We start from the raw sequence: 20,379 nt of genomic DNA, 5'->3' as shown, positions 1-20,379 counted from the left end.
CTGGCTTCACTCACACAAAAAAAAAAGATACGCTGCAGAGAAAGTGATCAGACCTTCTCTTCTGAATATTTATGATTTGGGTCCACACAGATTTCTTGCCACATTTTTTGTGGTTTCCAAAGGGGGAGTGTGTGTGTGGGTCATCACATATAACCCCCCCCCACACACACACACACACACACACACACACACTTGCGGACTCACAGACAAGCATATGTAAGTGTTCACAGATACACACCCAGGGTGTCAGGGGAATGACATGGAGGAAAAAGAAATAAAAAAGGGAAATAAGTCAAAGTGATCATTAGAATGGAAAGTTGTGAATGTGGTTAAAATGCTAAAAAAAAAAAGAAAAGAGGAAAAAAGTACATTTGGGCAAAGAGAAGATTTAGGAAACAGACCTCCACACACAGAGAGACCCCATGCTGGAAAATGCTGTTGTTGAGCTTTGAAGAGCAGGGGTAATGAGGCTCCATTTAAAGCCAATGAAGCCGCTTTGGCAGCTTATGAAAGCACGATTGGTAAGCCCCCCTCGCCTGCTGCTAGGTTTGTGTGTCGATGTGGGTGTGTGTATATGTCGGTAGGAGAGAGAGGGGGAAGAATGGACAGAATTTGCCCTGATCGGTGGTGCTCTTTTTCCACTAAGCAGCACCTCTCTCCCAAAGAACTCTCCAGAACCCCTGAAGTTTACACGACAAACAGTCAAGGGGTTTCCTGAACACACTTGATCAGTTTGAATTTTACATCGTTGTGTGGACCAGTCATTAATTAATGCCACTCAATCTTTGTGTGTTTCATGATAGAAGTAACCGACAACCTTGAAAAAGGCTCTCAACTGTTTACATGACAGCTTCCTGTTATGATACACATTCATGAAGGAGGACCAGAAACAGAGAGGAAAAACTTGAAGGTGTTGCATGATGTTAGGCCTTGTTAGTTCGAGGGAAGAACCAATTTAGAAATGCTAAAGAAAGAAGAAAAAAAATGTGTCAGTTTTTAGGAAAGTTGCAACCTCTGAAGCTAAATATATTAAAGCTCTGGAATTAATAACTGCTTCTTCATACTGGTAGCATGTAATGTATTAAAAGTGTGTGTCAGCAGCAGTATTTATAGAACAAGCTTTACCCTCATTCATGTGGTCACCAGAGGATGAGTCAACATCATCAGCACCACAGAGGTGATAACACCGTTGCATTTGTGAAGGTTTACATGCACTTTAGAGTAGAACCAAAATTTAAAAATTCTGGTCTTAACTGAAATGGTCATTTCCCAAAAAGGTCTGCTGAGCTTTGTGCTAAAGATGAAAACAAAAAACAAACTATTGCCTCAACTTATCTGAGCAGTAAGTCAAACAACACCATAAAACACAGGAAGCCACAGAATCTAGTTTGAAAGTCATACAGTGGTGGTCCCTTCCTGTCGCCTTATATAGACATTTGTCACCTATTATACTGCTTCAACTGGGATAAGGAATATGTCTGTCCATCAAAACTAATTTTTGTGGCATTGTTTCCAAGTTTCAATTATTGTTGAAGAAAAAAAGCTCTCTTTCATGCTTAAACCTGCGGTCATTTTACATGTCTCTTTTGGACTTTTGGACTTCCAGGGTTTACTGAGATGGCTGCATTACACAGAAATGTCAGAAATGTCAGCAAAGCTAATAAATATGTTTCCTCATCCATTTCAATGCCTAACCATGATGTTTTCCTGTACCTTAACCAAGTTATCTTTATATTTAAAGAATCAATACTCTAGTAAGCTGGATGTCTATCCCCCCTTCATAGTCTGACCTCCTAACAAGGTAAGTGTTAGGTTTTGATAACCAAGCACTGTAGAATTAAAGTTTTACATCACAGTTTACCATTGCCATAGCTGGTGCAACTCATACTGCCACAAAATGATAACTGGTAATATAGAGCTAAAAAGCAAATCTCTTTGCGTCAGAGAGAGACAGCAAAGGTGTCGCCCCCTGTACTGAAAACCTATGCAAAGGAGTCTTGACCAAGCAGCAGTTCTGTTAAAGATTTTACAGCTCTGGCATCTTGATTCAGGTCAAATCAAGTCATTGCCACTTGACTGCATCCAATATTGCTATCTGCAACAAAGTGAGGGAAAAAAAAGGCTTCGTATCATCCAAATACTTGAAGATTTTAATAACATTTTCAGTCCTGTGAGGTAATACAACCGTGAGCGAGTCTGTCTCTGCAGGTGTGTCTCTCACAGGACTATAAATCTGTATTTTCAATGTCCATTTCCTGCAGAATACTTAAGCTGGTTTTGTGTAATAGGAACTGGATGTAAATGGAAGGCTGTTGGGAAGCCAGGATGTACAGGATGGATGCGCCTGATGCAGAGGCACATGTCAGTGTGTGCATGTGTGTTCATTTGTGCAGACACTCTCAGCAGTCTCTATTCTCAGAGCCTTGATGGCTATGCCTGGGGAGAGTGATGATAAATGGTTGCTTTCCTGTAATTTACCTTGAGGAGAGTGAATGAAGCCGGTCTGTTTGGTTAGAGGGTGGGGAGATGGGGAAAGAGGAGACTGTAGGTGAGAGAGGGGTGAAGAGGAAAAAACGAGAAAGAGAGGAACAAGTTTCCTGCTTTGGGCCTTACTTGGGTGTTGGGTTTCCTCCATGGTGAGGTACGCATTAAAATGTGTGTGTGTGTACCTCATTGTTTATTTACAGAAGTTTAGCTCTTGCTGTGCTCAAAGACGAGGGAAGCCGCTCTACCCAACACTCTCCTCCTAGAATCCCCTTCTAGCCCCTATGAGTGGAAACATACCAGAGCAGTGGCCACTAAATGTGAGCAAAATTTCCAATATTTATCAGTTTTCATCTCTGGAGCTCAGGCTAATGGCTGCTATGAAAGAGATAGATGATAAACACGACAAACAGTTCATTAGCTAATAATTTATTTTTTGACCATTTAGATGAAAAAGTCAGTGGTTCATTGCCTCTGAGGAAAATGTACAGAAAAGACTTTGACATAATAGATGTGAAAAGCAGAACTGGACTGACAGAAGAATCCCTTTTCCCTTCCCAAAGAAAGGTAGGTGATGCATTGTTATCCCAAGTGCATTAATGTCACATGGTGGGCTCATGTGTCAAGCTCCATCTGTACCTCTTTGGGAATAGCAAAGGGCCCAATCAGTCACATTTTTACTCAATTCTGCTGAAAGTCATTGACAATAGGCCGGTTGTTGTCTGGAAACAATGTAAAACAAAAAGAAATACATTCTGTGTAATATTTGAACCACCTCTTCTGGTTGTAATCACAAAAGCATATGTTTCTGGTTTCTACATCCATATAACATCTATAATCATCTGGTTTGTACATCCATACACATGAGTCATCCCAGGCCAAGTGACGCTTTACAAAAGACAACATAAATGGCAGAGGAAGTTCAGTACATATTTACAACATGACAAATGCATCGTGACTTATTAAACAAGCCAAATGTGGTGATAAAAATTAAACGCGTGTATGATATTTCTTCCTCGTCAAATATCAAGACACCCTTCAAATAAGAATCTGCTCACCTCACTGCATGTTCAGTTCATGCGCATATCACTTGTTTGCTCAGGGAGGTTAATTAAACACACATAAAGTCACACGCATACACCTGCGGATGCTATAAATACTGCAAAAGGGGAGAGGAGGGGGGCAAAGCAGTTATATGGCCTCAGTTCCACTGCCAAGCTGCCGGGCTTGTTAATGTAAAACAACAGGATGGCTCTCCCTATGAGGCTCACTAAATAGCTTTCACAAGAGCAAACTAAATCTGGGCAACTCTAACTATCCAACATTCAGGGTGGGCACTTCAAAAAAGGAAGAATGAGAGCCAAATGAGAGAACTCTGGGCAGTTCGTCTTCGTCGACACTGCAGTTCCTGAACTAGTGTGTTGCGCCAGACAGGTCTCACGTTATTTGATAATCCATCATAATGTGTCAAGCCATACTCACATACCAGGGTTAGTAGACTAGTGCTACTGTAACACCACTTGTCTGACAGGCTGCTACGGACAGCCAACACACAAATAAACGACTGTTTGGTTTTGGATTTTTGTGAAATTCCATAAGTGTGGACCTTGCTATGGGAACAGTGCGGTCATAAACTTGTCATAAACCAATTCTCGATTTGTTCTTCTTAGCTTTTTTCCTGTCACACACAAGAAACCATGATAACTCATTTTGGTTGAGAGTTGTTTTTGGATAGGATTATTTAAAGAAAAAAAAATGTTTAAAAAAGAGAGAGAGAGAGACAGACAGAAAAAGAGCCACAATCATTTGAAGATCTGATCGTGTTCAGTTTAAAAAGAGCCTCAACTATCATGCTGTCCACATTCTTGATTCTGAAAACAATATTCAGTAAACACAATCAGACTGTACACCTGTGAGACTTGTGTTCTTCGCAGTTTGACTTACATTCTCAAAAGAAGTAAAAATAAGGGCTACAGTGCATAACTTATCTAAGACACAGAGTTCACAACATGCAAAATGGGTTAAACAGAGAGTTCGGGGATGGGCGGTGGCTGACACGGAGATGAAAGCAGGACAGAGACATTTTTGGAGAACTGACAAACCAAACAAATTGCCACAACCAAAGGAGCATGACCACTTGCTAGCATGAGATGCTTGTATCACACTCACTGCTATGCCACCTTGAAGTGCCCCTCAAAGTTTTTTTATTATTTTTTTATCTTTTACTCCAAACACATTGCAATGTCCTTTAAAAGAAAAACAAAACAACATAAAACAGATAAAAAGCTTGAGAGTAACCAGATGAGTCTATCTGTGGTTTTAGCCAGTCCTGACTTTCATAGTCTCTTAATTAAATTTAAAAACTGACTATGCTTATTTGGCAAAGGATGATAGGGTTATGCGTTAGGGTGAGCATGTGGTGGAAGACAACTCGGGAAGTTTTCCTTTGGATTTTGATGCTCATATTGGTTTAGTTCCCTCTCTGCTAACTGTTAGGTTTTGATGGACCAGCAAAAAACCACAAACATGCAAACATAACAAAGCACATGAGAGATGAAACACGATCCTCTCATGTTAAATTACAATCAGTGAGCACTAAAAACTTTCCAGCCTCATTCATTTTGTCAAAATATACCAGAGCACAGACAACTGTGATGTTTATCTGACTATTTTTCTCTTTCTACTGCATGAGAAGGAACCTTTGTTTCAATCTTTTATTTCAGCAAACAAGAAGCTTGCCAGTCTTTACACACAACTGAGATTTTAAGACCATCTGGAAGACGATACCCAGAGGAAGACATTATCCATTCAGCAAAAAGTCTCATTGGAAATATTGGTATTGTTCTGAAATTCCAGCCATTTGTCCCTCCACATAAGCTTTCTTCCCTAAAAAGTGACAAGCAATGAGTCATGATGGTGATGTATGATTTAATAAACCACCCAAGAGAGGAACTAGTGGTGAAGAGGCACAGCCCCACAATGTGACTCACACATGCCAATAGGGTTTGTTTTGCTTAAAATGAATCAAATGGATAAGTCTCAAATAAGGACATGGCTGGGATATGGATGGATGAGATGGCAAGTAGCCATACAAAAAATACAAACTCTATTATGAGTGATATCACATATCTGCCGCTAAAAGAGCCGACATGAAGAGTTTAGTCTGTGAGGGCTGTCTGGTGGCAGCAGCAGTGATGATTTGACTGAGGTCTGCTGTGGGAAATATCCCTGCAAGGTGAGCCCTTGGTTCCTCATGGGACACAAGTCTTGTTTCAAGTCAGATGGCGCCCAAAAGTCACTAAAAAGACCTGGAGCAAGTAGGCCCATTTCATATGTTGAAGGGTTGTCAGGTGGTCCAGGTTGCGCTAATCAAAGTTGAGTTTGTTTCAATAATGAAACATGAGATGGCCAAGCTGACAGCGTGCAGCTCGTCTTGCTGCTGAAATCAGTCAGTCTCTGAAGAAGTGACAATCACTGTGAATCAAATCCTCGCAAAAGTGTGGAGTATGAGCACTGGTGATCAGTCTTACTGCATATGAGAGTGCTTAAAGAAAGCAGAAGGAAACAGTTTGAACAGTTGGATGTTGGAAGTTGGATGTCAGAGAATTGTAGATGGGGGGGCAAGTGGACATTTCCGCTGCTGACGTAATCAAGGGAATGGTGCCTGCTTTTGTCTACAATTCAAACCCTTTTTAATGGTCCCTTTTTAAGGCAAACCAATTAGACAAAAAGACAAGTGGCATTACAAAGACAAAACTTGAAAAATCAAAAGGAAAATAATTATACAATATACACAAATTGTGGTCCTTTAAAACAGGCAGGGTACATGCAGTCTTTGTGATGCGCAGTGTTCCCAAGATAGAAGTGGAGAGAGAATTCAGGGGGAGGAGGAAAAGTCATGGTTCATGGGGGGGGGGGGGGGGGGTTAGGGGTGGGCACTGCTTTTCAATCATGCTTTGCTGCATTTTCCTTTCTTCTCTTTGCGTTGGAACTTCCTCAGACGTCTTGTCCAAACGTCCCTCCACTGGATCACCAGGCTGTTCTTATCAGCCACGAGGCCAATGCGCTCTCCCCCTGGACTGGTGGCTCCGCCTCCAGGCCCAACTCCTGGGCCTGCCCCTGGGCCTGTTCCTCCTTCGCTGCCGCCCATCACCAAGAATCGTTTGCTCATTTGGATCTTTGGACATTTGCAGGCCAGGTCCTTCATGTGTACCCACAGAATGTTGTCACCTCGCTTCAGGGGTTCGCCTCGGCTTTTGTACACAGACATCACACTGACCGAGAACTTGGCCCAGTCCCCCACCGTCTCCATGTCCAACACGTTCACTTGGACCGCTGTGAACACATTCATAAGACATATACACTCAGATCCTCAGGTCAATACTCCCAACACTGCATTTGTAATAACTATGGAATAATAATTGATTTATATCTCTTACCATAATCCTTCTTACAGTATTTCTTCATATTGATCTTCAGGTTGCCTTTCACTGGTTTACAGTAAGTCTCACAATCTGCAAAACAAGGAAAACCAATATTCACAAGAGTCCTCCAAATACTCACTAAAACTTACTGAAATGAATGAATGATATGTATGTAAATCTTATATTGTGAGTGAATATCCATATGCTAAGTGCAAGCAACTGTATTGGATAATGTTGAGTTTAGTTTTGTGTGCTAAACTACATCTGACAAATCCCAGTGAGATATACCAGAGGACTAAAATTGCTCCATTTGACATGTTTTCTGGGGTCTTGAGGAAAGACAGAGCGTGGTGGAAGCAGGTCATGATTGGAAGAATGTGAATAGGCCTTAGCTGCCAGCGTGACGACTAAGACCACACATTGGGCAGGTGACCTCTTCTGACCATTCTTGGTAGGGTTGCCAGTAATGAGGCGTTATATTTATGATTGTGACAGTGGAAATTGATTTCTTGGCTGATCTCAGATCTCTTCTTGACTGACCCCAAGCTCAACCATGGCTCGGTTTAGTCAGCATGTATTCACAAGCATCTTCTTCATTCGAATTTTCCTCTTTGATTTGGGCTAAGAGCGGGTGGGCCTGTGATATTGAAAACAATTTTTAACCTTATTTCAATATTATAATTTAAATGTGGGTAGTGACCGAAAGAACGAGATCGCGAATACAAGCGGCCGAAATGAGTCCGCAGGGTGTCTGGGCTCTCCCTTAGAGATAGGGTGAGAAGCTCGGTCATCCGGGAGGGGCTCGGAGTAGAACCGCTGCTCCTCCGCATCGAGAGGAGTCAGATGAGGTGGCTCGGGCATCTGGTTAGGATGCCTCCTGGACGCCTCCCTGGTGAGGTGTTCCGGGCCCGTCCCACTGGGAGGAGGCCCCGGGGAAGACCCAGGACACGTTGGAGAGACTATGTTTCTCGGCTGGCCTGGGAACGCCTCGGGGTCCCCCCAGAAGAGCTGGAGGAAGTGGCCGGGGACAGGGACGTCTGGGTCTCTTTGCTTAAGCTGCTGCCCCCGCGACCCGATCCCCGGACCAGCGGAAGATGATGGATGGATGGATGGATGGATAATTTAAAGCACCTATTTGTTGCTCTATTCCACCCCCCCAAAACTTATCTGCTCTGCTGCTTGAGTGAAAAAAGTTAAAATTAGTAAACGTAATTCCCGTAGACCAAGAAGTTTCGAGATAAATTTATTCGGATGGAGCCCTTCAAAGACTTGAGAGCACATGCATGTAATTATTTCCATTGATTGTTCTTTTTTGAGATCCTAAAATGTTTATTAAGTCATGTCAACATTAAAAGCTTTGTTTGTCAGTGACAGGAAATACATTTTCCATCAGCTGAGACTGAGACGGAAAACATAGATAAGCAAAATTGAATGAACTAAAAGAGAAAGATCAAAGTGGTCATGTTAAAAATCAAACACGTGAATACTTTAAAAAAGTTAAGGCACTGTGCTCAAGTTTTAAATTCTGTTCAAATAAAAGAAAAAGAAAGTCACTGCTGATCATTAGAAAAGCTCTGTAATTGACTGGATGCCGCTGGATTACGGGAATTATATAAATTAGGTTCCATTTATCTGAATTACAAAACTCAGAGAGAGACACAAAGTTAGAAAAACATATGTATTTGTAAAAATAATGGCCTAAATATGCATGGCGTGGCTCCAAGGTAATTTCAAGATGGTTTTACTCAGCTTTAGTGAAGGGACATGAAAAACTGACCATGGAATGTAAGAGCATGAAACTGAAAAACCACATGCTGGCAAGTGGACTGGTATCTGCCGTCAGGCCTCTCGTTGCATTCAAAAGGAAAACCATTCAGTCACGTAGCTTTCAAAACCAAACCAAATGAGACTGCTGGACATGAAATGCCCCAATTAGAAAAAAAAACATGTCATGAGTGAAAAAAATTATGCTTTTGGGAATGGTTGAATGTAAGGGTGTTACATTGTTCATTTTTGAGGGAAGGACTGAGTAGGAGTAAGAAACAGCAGACCAAGGAGCTCATAAACTTGTCCAGGAGGCTTGGCTGTATATCAGAGTGCTGGGGATTTTATTAGCCAGAGAGGGGACAGAAAAGGAAAGAAAGAGCAGGCTGCAGTGTTAAAAAAAAAAAAGTGGAGGCGCAGACATGGATGGGTGCAGAGGTGTGTCAATAGATTTGTGCGCACTGTGAATTGAACATAGCTCACACACTTTAAGTAAATCATGTTAAATGTCATAGCTTGCTAAATTATTCCTTCATTCAAAATGAGTATGGCTTTCATGTGCAGATCTGTATCGTGGAGGTCTGTGCATGCAGCTGTGACAGGCATGCATTTGAAATGTGCATGGATTTTATTAGATTTCCTGAAAATTGTGTGCGTGAGTGTGTGTGTGCAAGTGTGTGTGTGTGTGTGTGTGTAGTATAGAGTATATTGTAGCTAACCTGAAGTTATCAGTGGTGAAATACTGTTTGGGAAACAGTGGGTGTTTCCCATGAGGAGTAACTTAGTGCTGGCTCTTCACCTGGAAAAGCTTTTGGTGAATCATCCAATGACCCAGAAGAACAGCCCACTGGCAACAAGCACAATTGGCTCCAGGGATGTCCCTTTCACTATGCCATGACAAGGACAAATTGCATCTACCGCCCCTTACACAAAAAGTTTTTGGAGAGCCCTAAGTGTCTGATGGTGAAGATTCTTCAGTGGTGAAAGATGGGGGGTAAATGTTGTGGAGTTTGTGGTAGAAGCTGCGGTGAATTAACAATAAGCAAGTCTTGTGTTCTTAGGCCGTTTAGCATTTTCCCAAGGATGGAGTAAACAGATCAGGTCTGGACTTTTTTTTTTTGGGCAAAAAGGCCAAAGTAATGAGAGAAAAAAATAGGACACAATCAGAAAGGTTCATATGAAGGAAAACGCAACCAAAAAAAGGCTAAATGTTTTATCAATATGATATGTATTCAAAGGAATTCATTTTTTTCATAAATATGCTTATTTACATTTTTCCCAAATATTAAAGCAAAAAATATATATTATTATTCTGTGGCACCGTTGTAAATGTGAGGTGACATAGTTTAGTTTAGTGATGTTAGTTTAGCTTAACAGTGAGCTTTGTTCTGTTCAACTATGAAAGATGCCCCATACTGCCTTCCTGCTCAGTACTGGCTCCTTACTTCTTAGCCCTCTTACTCCTTATTCACAGCCCTTATAGAGGCTTTACTTCCCAAAAGCAGTAAAAAAACAAAACAAAAAAAAACGACGTAAACCTAGTAAGAAACAATTTCTAATTCCTGACCAGAATTGGTAGGTTTTCAAATCTATTCGTACATCTTTGAGCTGAACTGGGTCTAGATCAGATAAGCATGGAAGAAATCTGTGATGAGCTGAGCTGATTGTCGAAAAATTTGAAATGCCAGGAAAAAAAAAAAAAAAAAAAAAAAAAAAAGAGTTTTGCAGTCTAAAACCTGAGCTTTGGCTTACAGACACAAGGGCGGCTTTTGCTCAGGAGGAAGAGCAGTCACGCCCCAATCGGAAGGTCAGTGGTTCGACTCCGGCTTCCCCGGGCTACATGTCAAAGTGTCCTTGGGCAAGACACTGAACCCCACGTTGCCTACCGATGCATCCATCGGTGTATAATATGTGTATGAATGGTTAGAAAGTACGTACTGTGATTAGACGTAGACGTGCTGTATGAGTTTGTGTGAATGGGTGAATGTGGCATGTAGTGTTAGAAGCGCTTTGAGTGGTCAGCTAGACTAGAAAAGCGCTATACAGTCCATTTTAGCATTTTTACCAATATCAACACTGTAACATTACGTCTTAGAAAATAAGGAAATATATTATAAGTGCCCTTTAAAGCTGCCGTCGGCAGGTTTTCAAAATTCCGAGTCTAAAGTCGGAAAATTCGAACGGATACAACTTTCAGGTCCCTCCCCCTCTGTGGACAAGGTTGTACACGTGAGTTCACACCAGTGTGCGCGCACACAAGCTGGGGGCTTCACGCTCAGCATGGAAGACGTGGGTGGTGACTGTTCTGCTCAGATAATAGATAATAATAAACCTAACGTGATTGGTTAAAAACAGCCGGGAGCGCTCAATTTTTGCAAGCATGTTTACAGGCTTCAGAGGGAGCTGCAGAATTCGGGATTTTTCCTAAACAGCCTATTTAATATTCTACTTCCAGAATCCCATGACAGTTCAAGCTAATATGACAAAAAAAAAAGTTGCCGACGGCAGCTTTAATGTAGATGCAAATAGATCTAACTGAAGATTTTTCTTTACTTACACTATTGTTAAGTTACACGACGTGTTCCCATATGACCATGGATGGCCTTCAACTCGCGCCATTAAAAACATCTTGAACTTTGTAAGTCAACCTCTCAAACAGCACAGTATTCATCCTTTGAAATGTTCAAGTACAAAGTAAAAAAGTTATAGTGAGGTTTCTGGATATATTCATGATTTTTAGAGGGGAAATTATATAAAAAATAACTGTTATGCTTTAGAAAATGTGGTTCAGTATTGGTTATTAGGCAGGGGGCATAGTAAGTAGTGTGAGTGATGATATATGGTATATCCGTACAAATGAATCAACATTTCCAAATCAGCACCACCATTAAAACAAGTTTCAGAATGAAAAATAAAGACAGGGTAATTGACCGGAGCTTAAAATTGGAGAGTTACAGGGAGTGTTTGAATATATTTCCCCAAGTCACCTGCCAACACTCTTTTCACACCTCAAAATTCCAACTTCCATCATATCTCCCCCCTTATACTGTAACTAATCAACTCTGCTGCCTATCCACTGGCTGCACAGCAAGGTTCAACTAACATGAGGCTTGTGGTTAGGGAAACTGTGCCAAGGACACAGGTTTTTAAGACAATGGAAAAATCCTGCCATCCCCAGTGCACCCATTGTCTGTGCATTGCTCCAAATGAGCAGACCCACCCTGCATTAATATTTATTCCACACCTTAAAACTCCTTCAGAAATATTAAAAAGTATGTTTTTGTTCCTTTCACAAAGCAGCAGTGCTTATGGGTGAGGTTCAGAGAGAGTGTACTCACCCGCTGGTTCCTCTGTGCTGCTCACCACAGCTGTGGGGTTGACCACAGGGATTTCTGAAACACACACACACAAGATGTACACAATTATCTAACTCGTGAAATGTAAATCCATACCTTTCAAATAACTCTGAAGTGTTTTGGCTGGTGGGCTGTTAAAAGAGCATGTGGGGTCACAGAAATAAAGTAAGTCCAAAGTCATTACTAAGGATTCAGAATAGTGGGTATGGGAAGGTTTGAAGACTATATCAATTTACCAGCAAAAAATAAACCAAGGAGGATGAAGAAGAAGAAGAAGAAGACGAAAAACGTTCTTACTAATCACAGTTGGCAGAAAAACCAGGGTAGTCCAACAGTCAGTTTGGATTGTTATAAATGTATGCCAACTATGCAAATGAAAACACATGAGGCTTATTTAGATAAATACTGACAGACTGACAAGGTCACCTATTAGTGGTGAGATGGAAGACAGGCTCAAATAAACTGTGCATTCCCTGGACTAATGGGATGGTTTGACCATCATATCTAAGGAATACACTGAAAGATCCTGAGACACGATAAGTGGAAGAAATAAAGGAGGATCTGAGGAGTTTTGAGTCAGTTGAAGTAAATGGAGCTCAAATCAGTAAGTGCCTCCAAAGGCAATTACAAACAACAAATTTTTAGTGAGGAGTTGTTGTTCTTTGCGGCACGCTGATTAGGATTGAGAGGTGACTGCACTAAATTAGTCTCACCATCCCTTAACAGATGCTAGGTTAACACTGCTGTGTAATCTCCATACAAGAATGTATGGACAGATGGACAGATGGCAAGGGGGCAATTTTTGTTGGATCGTCTTGAGACAGATGCAGCCCTCCCTTGCTGTGCCCGCTGGCTCCTCTAAGAAGTGCCTTGTGGAATTCCTTCAGGACTTCTGCTTTAATCATATGCAACTTTCCAATACAAATGCTAATGCTAACAACAGACCCTCTGCTTTTACTGTAAACAGAATTACTGGAACGCCAGCTTAGCATCCACCCAGAGGATCTGCTTTTGATTGGATTTGAAGGTTGAAGGTTTGAACCAAGTGAGTGGGAGTGTGTTGGCTGGGGGAGCGGGGGGTGGGGGATGGTGGGGGTGTTTCTTGGAAAGCTGTTTTGAGGCAAACGCAGCAGTTGTCTCTCTTAAATTATGGACACCCTGCCAACAAAAACAAACACGGGGCAAAGAGGCTTTGTGAAGGCAGGCACAGCTGCGAGAAGCCACTGAGTCCGTGTGCCCTCATGGCCACATCTTGTGAAGATAGACAGATGATGAAAGGATCATGTGGGCTCCTGCCATCATACTAATTGGCTCCTTAATGGGCTCGTCTTGTGTCTTAGGGAAAGAAGAGCCTCAAGAGGATGTAAGGTGCCCACCATGAAGCCATATGGGCATACACAGTTGTCAATAACAGTATTCATAATGGATCCACGTGTGTGCATAACTTAAAGATGTGCACATCCTGTATTCTTCTTGTTCTTATTACATAGCTCAGTGGGATTCAGACAAGTGTGGTTGGCCATCCATGACCACAGTTGTCTTGTTACCCATCCTCCATCTGCTCCGGAGATGTATGTGAAAGAAACCACATGGCACCATGTTACACAGTGTAGCAGTGCTGGCTACAGCATTGGGTGGCGCGGCACGATTTGCTATAGTGGAAGCCATCTTGTGAGCCTGTGCAATGTGGCACGCAGTGTGGTGGAGAGTTGCCCTCTATTACACATGCCTGCATGTGCCGAGCCACTGGCAAAATTCATAACCCACATGGACGGACACACACACACGTGGCTGTCACAGGAAATTAAAAACCTGATCTACAGCGACTAGAGTACACGCACACTCACACACACAAGTTGTGGGTTCTCACCCGAGCTCTCCACTAACTTGCTCCAGAAATCAACAATACTGGTCTTTATTCCTACAACACGTTTTAGCTCAGCTTGCATCTGAACTGTGCTTTGGTAAACGTTTTATGTATGTAATTATCAGAACATTTGCAGTGGTCATGTAAACCGACAGAACACATACTGTTATAGAGTGTGAAGACTGTGTTGAGATGTGTTTTTAATTATCCTTTGCAAGTTTTTGCCGGTTTTTGCACTTTGCTATTCTTCACAACGGAGCTGGTCAGTTTTAGAAGTCCGTAAACCACTGACTGAATTCACAATTGACAAAGATAATGTAAGTGTCAGAGATGTGTAGAAACCAGTAACTGTTCGTGTCTTTATTGACGACTTACTGATGCAGGGGGCCACAGGTGAGCGGCTCTGCTGGTAGCCTTTGGCGCAGCGGTTGCAGGTGATGCCGGTGACTCCATCCTTGCAGGGACACTGGCCCGTGGTCTGGTTGCATGTCTTGCCTGCTGCGCCCACAGGGTGGCAGTCACAGGCTGGGGTAGGTGTTCGGGACAGGTATAGAGGGGCAGGGAAGGTGTGGATATATGAAAGAGAATGAAGTGAAAAAATAAAGTTAGACAACAATTCTTTCAACTTGCTGCCAAAATGATACAAACAAGATGCTAAACCATTCCTTGGATTGAGTCTCTATTAGCTGCTAAAATCTTGTAATCTTGTGTGTTAGCACTAAATGATTGGTTCAGGACGCAAATGCTTTTTCCCCGGTTGCTTTTGTGTTATTCCTTGAATACTACACTGTGAAACACTCTGGATGTGTATCTATTTGTATGACAGGCAGAAAGCAAACTCAACAAGCGAGAACTCATTTATGAAGGAAAGTGGAAGTTATCAGGGGACAAATAAAACAGAAATGTAGGCAGGGGAAGAGAGCAATTCATCTAGTACATCATTGTTGAGAAACCCAGACCAAAAGGTATACTCCTCTCTTCTCTCTGCTTGTTTCCACTCTCCCAAATCCCGTGTGCCTGCCTGGTTGACACACACTGCTATTTCATCACTTCCCAAAAGTTCAGTGGATGCCCAGCAAATGCCAACAGCAACAAGCAACAGTCGGGTCACCTCGCTTTTGCAAGACTTTTATGAGCTTTCCACGATCTGGTAGATTTAATTAAGCCACTTCAAACAAAGTAAGGTTTTTTTGGCATGAAAAAGCTGTTAAATACAAGATCCGGAGTGTTGGTCTGAAGCTCTTTGACATAAGTTTACATGAAAGTAGAGAGGATGATAGGAACATGTGGAGAGCAACATATCACAGAGTGAGAGGGAAAGGAGAGGATGTGAGATACGTAGCGCTTCAGCATGCCCCACAGCATGCCCCAAACACAGCCTCTCATGTGCTCAGCAGCATAAACAACAATGAAACGAGCAGAAGTGTGGTCCACTAACTCCACCAAAAACAGACATTTGTTCTTTAACTATCTAACGTCCACACTAAGAAACTAACAAATCTTTAATAAGATACAGTAAGTAAAGGAAAAAAATCCCTCAACCAATGGAAGAGCAGGACATTAGATGATTCAACAACAGACTTGTGATTTCACAGCAACCCACACAGAAGCACACATCAATGGCATAATTACGTCCTCTTGACTGTTCCTCTGGAGTTACCGGTCCACATACAACAAATCCGTTTCAGTTGACATATTCCCAAAGGTGCAACAATTCATGAAATCCAAAGTGAACATTCTGCCTTTTTCCTTATTCTGAAAGTGCACTTTTTGTAAAATATACAAGTTTATCAAGAAATGACATGAACAGCCAAAATTACACTTTTGTGGAAAAACCCTGTAACCCAACAGTTACAGATGTGACTTGCCAGAAAAAAAGACAGCCGCCAACATGCCATTTTCTTCCCACCACCTGACAGAAATGTGACTGTGTTAATAAGAGCCTCACATTTTTAGCTGCTACAACAAAGCAGAGGACTGGCAAACGCAGAGTTGAAATGGCAAAAAAAAAAAGATCCTAGAGTAATCGTAGTGTGTCTGGTGGCAGAGATTAACTGCAGCTCATATCTTCAGAAAACTTTTGCATTTTTTGACAAGCCCAGTCAGTCTGCAGGTGTCAAAATGGCCATGATCTGTTTGAAGCTCTGCGCAAAGAGATGTAACTCTGATGCTTCAGCATGTATGCAAAATCCCCGTCGTTTGAACCATGCAAGCTCCGTCAGGAAATCCATGCTTTGATGACATTTCATAAAATTTGTGACTAACCTAAAGCCAATACAGATATGCATGTGGTAAAGTCGGCACATGGACAGACTTATCTCCTGCTCTGTGCCAACCACACCTCGGCCTTTATCCATGAGTCTGAGCTGGAGTTGTTGCCAATGATTCCAGGTGCCACAGTGCCTGTGAACCATTTGGGAATTTCTGACATTCCTTATGTGCGTGTTTTGAAATAAAACCCAGCAGATTCATGCATTACTACACTGATCTATAGATGTGAGCCATTACCCTTTTAGCCTTTTTAAGTGGGTGATTAGTAAGGGGTAATTGTTGTGAGATCATTTGCAAAGTAAGGAAGGCAGTTTAATCAAAGTAATGAGTGGTTGATTTGACTTATTTACTCTGCCTGTGAAATAATTTGTCCACTGATCCCTGAACAGCGCAGGCTATCAACCAGGTCAGTATAAACAAGATGTGAATTATGTTAGACATTTTCTCTACCCTTCTAAACAGGCACCGGCGGTGAAGACTTCAGAGTTTACCATCAGTGTCCACATTGTTCAGTAAACAACCAGCAACAGCCATGGGATGTGAGGGACACGATGGAGATGAGGGGGTTGGTGGTGTCAATCTCCACCCCCAACTTTCCTGCACAGAGTGTTTTTCTGAAGTTTTATGTGCAGGGGCAAGAACCAGTTAAGAAGCTGTAAAAACGTCCACAGATGTTGATGACTTTTCAAGCCTGTGTGACTACATACGTGACAGGCACTGCCTTGGGATTTGTAGTCCTTTGACAGGCCTTTGCACAGTTTAACTGATTAGTGTCTGGGCATGTGTATGTGTGCATTAGGGGTTAATGTGCTGGTGAGGGCTGCTCTTTGTCAGCAGTTATTGGAAGTATTCACATTTGGAGAAGATTGTGTTATTTATACTCTAAGCTGGAAATATGTTTTTTTTAACAATTAATTACATTCATCTGGTTACTTCATTGTGTAAATAGACAAAAGGGATAAAATGCACATGTCTTAGTGATTGATATGAATGTTCTTTAAAAGAAATATTTGCATTTAAGTTAATATGCTGTGTTGAAAGTCTGACGAGTTTAAGCACAGCAACACCACACTCCATTAATAAATTTAAGGCTTCATCCTAGTTATTCTCAAAGGTTCGGCTTCAGAAAAAAAAAGATTTTTAAAGACGTGTCACCATTGTGATTTACCAACCAGCTTCATGGGGACTTTGGCCTAATTTTTTATGCTTTCTTTCAACGTTCTTTGCGCTCATCAGATACCAACTGTCAACCTTGGATTAAAAAAAAAAAAAACCTCATACTGCAGCAAGACCATGTCACAATTACAACATGTCTTTAATTGGGCCCACCTGTTCTAATGCTTTAATGTGAATCTGTTAAGGCCTCGTGGAGATGCTGTCGCCTGAACATTTGAACCGGAGAGCCTGAGCCCTTCAGATTCCCTTTGAGCTGAATTATTAGTATTACACAATGAAGGCCAGGTGTGTGTGCTTATATTTCTTCACACTCTCCTCTGAGTGTCTTCAGACACCCATCTAGTTTGATTAGAAACAGGCATGGTCCATTCATCCTCTCAGAGTCTGCACTGCCCCCATTCCTTCCCACTCCTGTCTCACCCTTAGAAAACACCTGCATTTTATTGTCCCTTTCAGACAGGACATTCACCAACTTCAGTCGTGCCATACTTCTTCCACTTCCATCATGACATGGACCCATTTAGATCAAACTTGAAAGAAAGGCCGAAAAAAAACAAGTTTTGGAAGAAACAGTAAGAGAATAAGAGACAGGCAAAGGTGTCAGGTTTGTTGTGGGTCACAGGGAGAAAAGTCAGATGTTGGAGATTGTGGTTATGAACCATCTGTGGGGAGAGAGATTAAAACAGAGCTCCTAGAAGGCTGCAGAATTGCCCTGATCAATCACTGAGTCAGCCCGCCCAGCAGAGGCTCTTTGGATGCGAACATTCATTTCTGTCACATCTGGAGCCTTATTGAAGGAGGGTGATAAACAGTTCATCATCTGATCACTAAGCTTTGAAAGGAACAAATTGCAGTGTCAAGGGGTTTGTATGTGTGTGAAAGTAATCACATTTCCAGGTGTTGCAGGAAATTGATGATTAGAGAAGGGGACACAACTTTGATTTGATCTGTAACACATGTCATTCTCATATTTATTTTTGTACATTAACAGGTCAAATGAGTTATGTCTTAAGGTATGTGACCAGGTCGCTGTGGAGTTTTTTCCCATTACATGATGTATAGCTCGACATCTCAGCAAAGCTAACATGGGTAACTACGGCCTGATATCATGCCATAAGCTTCCAGTTTTGGGTTACTGCTTGTGCCGGCCGCAGAAGGAAAACTGAGTGGAAGCCAGCAAGAGATTCTCACTATGAAATTTCAACCAAAAGATCTTAACGGCTACGAACTCTGGCAGCTCTCACTAATACTTTTTTTTATATGCTCTGGAAGTGTTGCTTTACCTTCATCAAGATCAGCAGGGGGAAAACACCCCTCCTCCGCTATTTATTTGAATATTTTCCCGAGCAACAAGTACAGGAAACTGGTGTTATTTTTGCACTGCCTCCAGCACAATATCTGGCTGAAAAATATTCACTGCAAATGTGAAATAATAAAATACATTTTTCCATGAGAGATGCCTTGGTGAAAAGATACTATTATGTGGTGTGTGGGGTATGGGGAAACATCTGATGTGATGGCCAGAGAAGCTTCAGGCACAGTATTAATTCATCTCCCTCAGCTATGGTATGCCAAATCAGACATGCTTATATTTTATATGAAAAGTTACCATGACTGCATGTGTTTCCTATCATACTTAAGCATCGTGCTCTTTTTACACTTTCTCAGAAATGACATGATACACTAGCAGTAACGGGGTTAGAACATATCAATTGGCTCCTTTTTTTTCAGCACTGCACACTGGCAAACAACAAAAAATAAGAGAAATCAAACAGCTTAAGTCTGGGACCATTTTTAGAAAACATGAATAGATATTTGCTACTCTATTAGTGACTGACATGACACAAAGTGATCCTTTTCATGAATACGCATGGTTGGTCATTGTCTCTTGGAAAAACTCCATAACAGACAACAAGGGCTACAGCTCTGGAGTCAGCTTGATTGCAACTATCAGCAATGTACATAGATAACACAATGTGCCCTGACAAAAAAAAAAAACACATCAAAGAAAATTCCTGGTTTTGTTACCTTTGCAAGCTCGTCGGTGAGTGATTGGTCTGGCCATGTCTCTGTAAAAGCCCTCCTTGCAGTAGTGGCAGTGGCGTCCAGCGGTATTGTGGCGGCAGTTCATGCAAACCCCTCCGCTCTTCCTCCCTGACAGCTTGTACAACTCCATGTTGAATCGACAGCGGCGGGCGTGGAGGTTGCAGTTACATGCTGCAGAGGGAAGTTTAACAAGTTTTGTTATTGCATCAGCAAAGGTGAGTCAAATAAATGTTCATTTTCACAATTTTTATCAAAAATGTGAGTTATGTGCGCTACAGTAATACATAGGCTCACACTACTTGGTATATCACATGAGAGCAGAAAGAGAATTTCCAGTAAAGCAGTGTAATGGTGAATGGTTTATAGTCTACACTGCGGCTGCAAGGTTGGCTGCTATTCCAGTAATCATCAATCAAACGTGATATTTGCAGAGCTCATTTTCCCCCATTTCATAATTAATGAATTCAGCTTTTCTCAGTCCATTAGTTATCAGTCTCTGGAAAGAGAGACACTAATTTCATGAACCACTGATGAGAAAAGACTTGTAAGATCTATTAAAAGCAAGACCAATTCAGATAAAGGAGCGGGTCCAAGCTAGCTGGCTTCTAAATGAGGCGAGTAGAATATATGGGACACGTAACTTGAGGCCACAGCTTGTCACATTCTCTCGCATTTCCACTTGAAATCCACGTGGTTCCTTGATGTCACCTTGGCTCACTAGTCTTTTTCCGGGACTCCACTGCATTCACCAGCTCTGACATTATTGATAAACTCTGGTCACTCTCTACATGTGAGGTTTGCATTTTGAGTAGTCTATTGTGAAACCTTCCCTTCTTGTTTGTGTATGAGAGTCAGATCCAGACGCTCTGCTAGTTAAATCAGAGTCAGTCCTGGGACCTGAAGATTTGACTGTGGCTTCAAAGTCGACTGTTGCAGAGCTTAGCTCCAGTTCAAAGTTATCCGCAAATAAATTAGACAGCGGCAGACAATA

At 41.8% G+C, this 20,379-nt stretch overlaps 1 protein-coding gene across 2 annotated transcripts in view; it reads right to left on the bottom strand.

Moving 5' to 3' along the window:
* Window positions 1–2,897: 2,897 nt before the first annotated feature.
* ntn2 (netrin 2) overlaps window positions 2,898–20,379 on the bottom strand; it is a 43,591-nt gene continuing 26,109 nt past the window's right edge. For both annotated transcript variants that reach the window (XM_075457793.1, XM_075457792.1), the window contains exons 3-7: window positions 19,371–19,559; window positions 14,271–14,420; window positions 12,011–12,064; window positions 6,924–6,998; window positions 2,898–6,819 (exon numbers count right to left, since the gene is read on the bottom strand). In XM_075457793.1, the coding sequence (XP_075313908.1) occupies window positions 6,434–6,819; window positions 6,924–6,998; window positions 12,011–12,064; window positions 14,271–14,420; window positions 19,371–19,559 (854 nt within the window). In that variant the 3' untranslated portion in view covers window positions 2,898–6,433. The remainder of the gene's footprint in view (window positions 6,820–6,923; window positions 6,999–12,010; window positions 12,065–14,270; window positions 14,421–19,370; window positions 19,560–20,379) is intronic.

The sequence above is a fragment of the Odontesthes bonariensis genome, chromosome 23 (assembly GCF_027942865.1).
Source record: "Odontesthes bonariensis isolate fOdoBon6 chromosome 23, fOdoBon6.hap1, whole genome shotgun sequence".
Lineage (NCBI taxonomy): Eukaryota > Metazoa > Chordata > Actinopteri > Atheriniformes > Atherinopsidae > Odontesthes > Odontesthes bonariensis.
The sequence above is the reverse complement of the archived record's forward strand: the minus strand, read 5'-3'. Positions and strand labels throughout refer to the sequence as shown.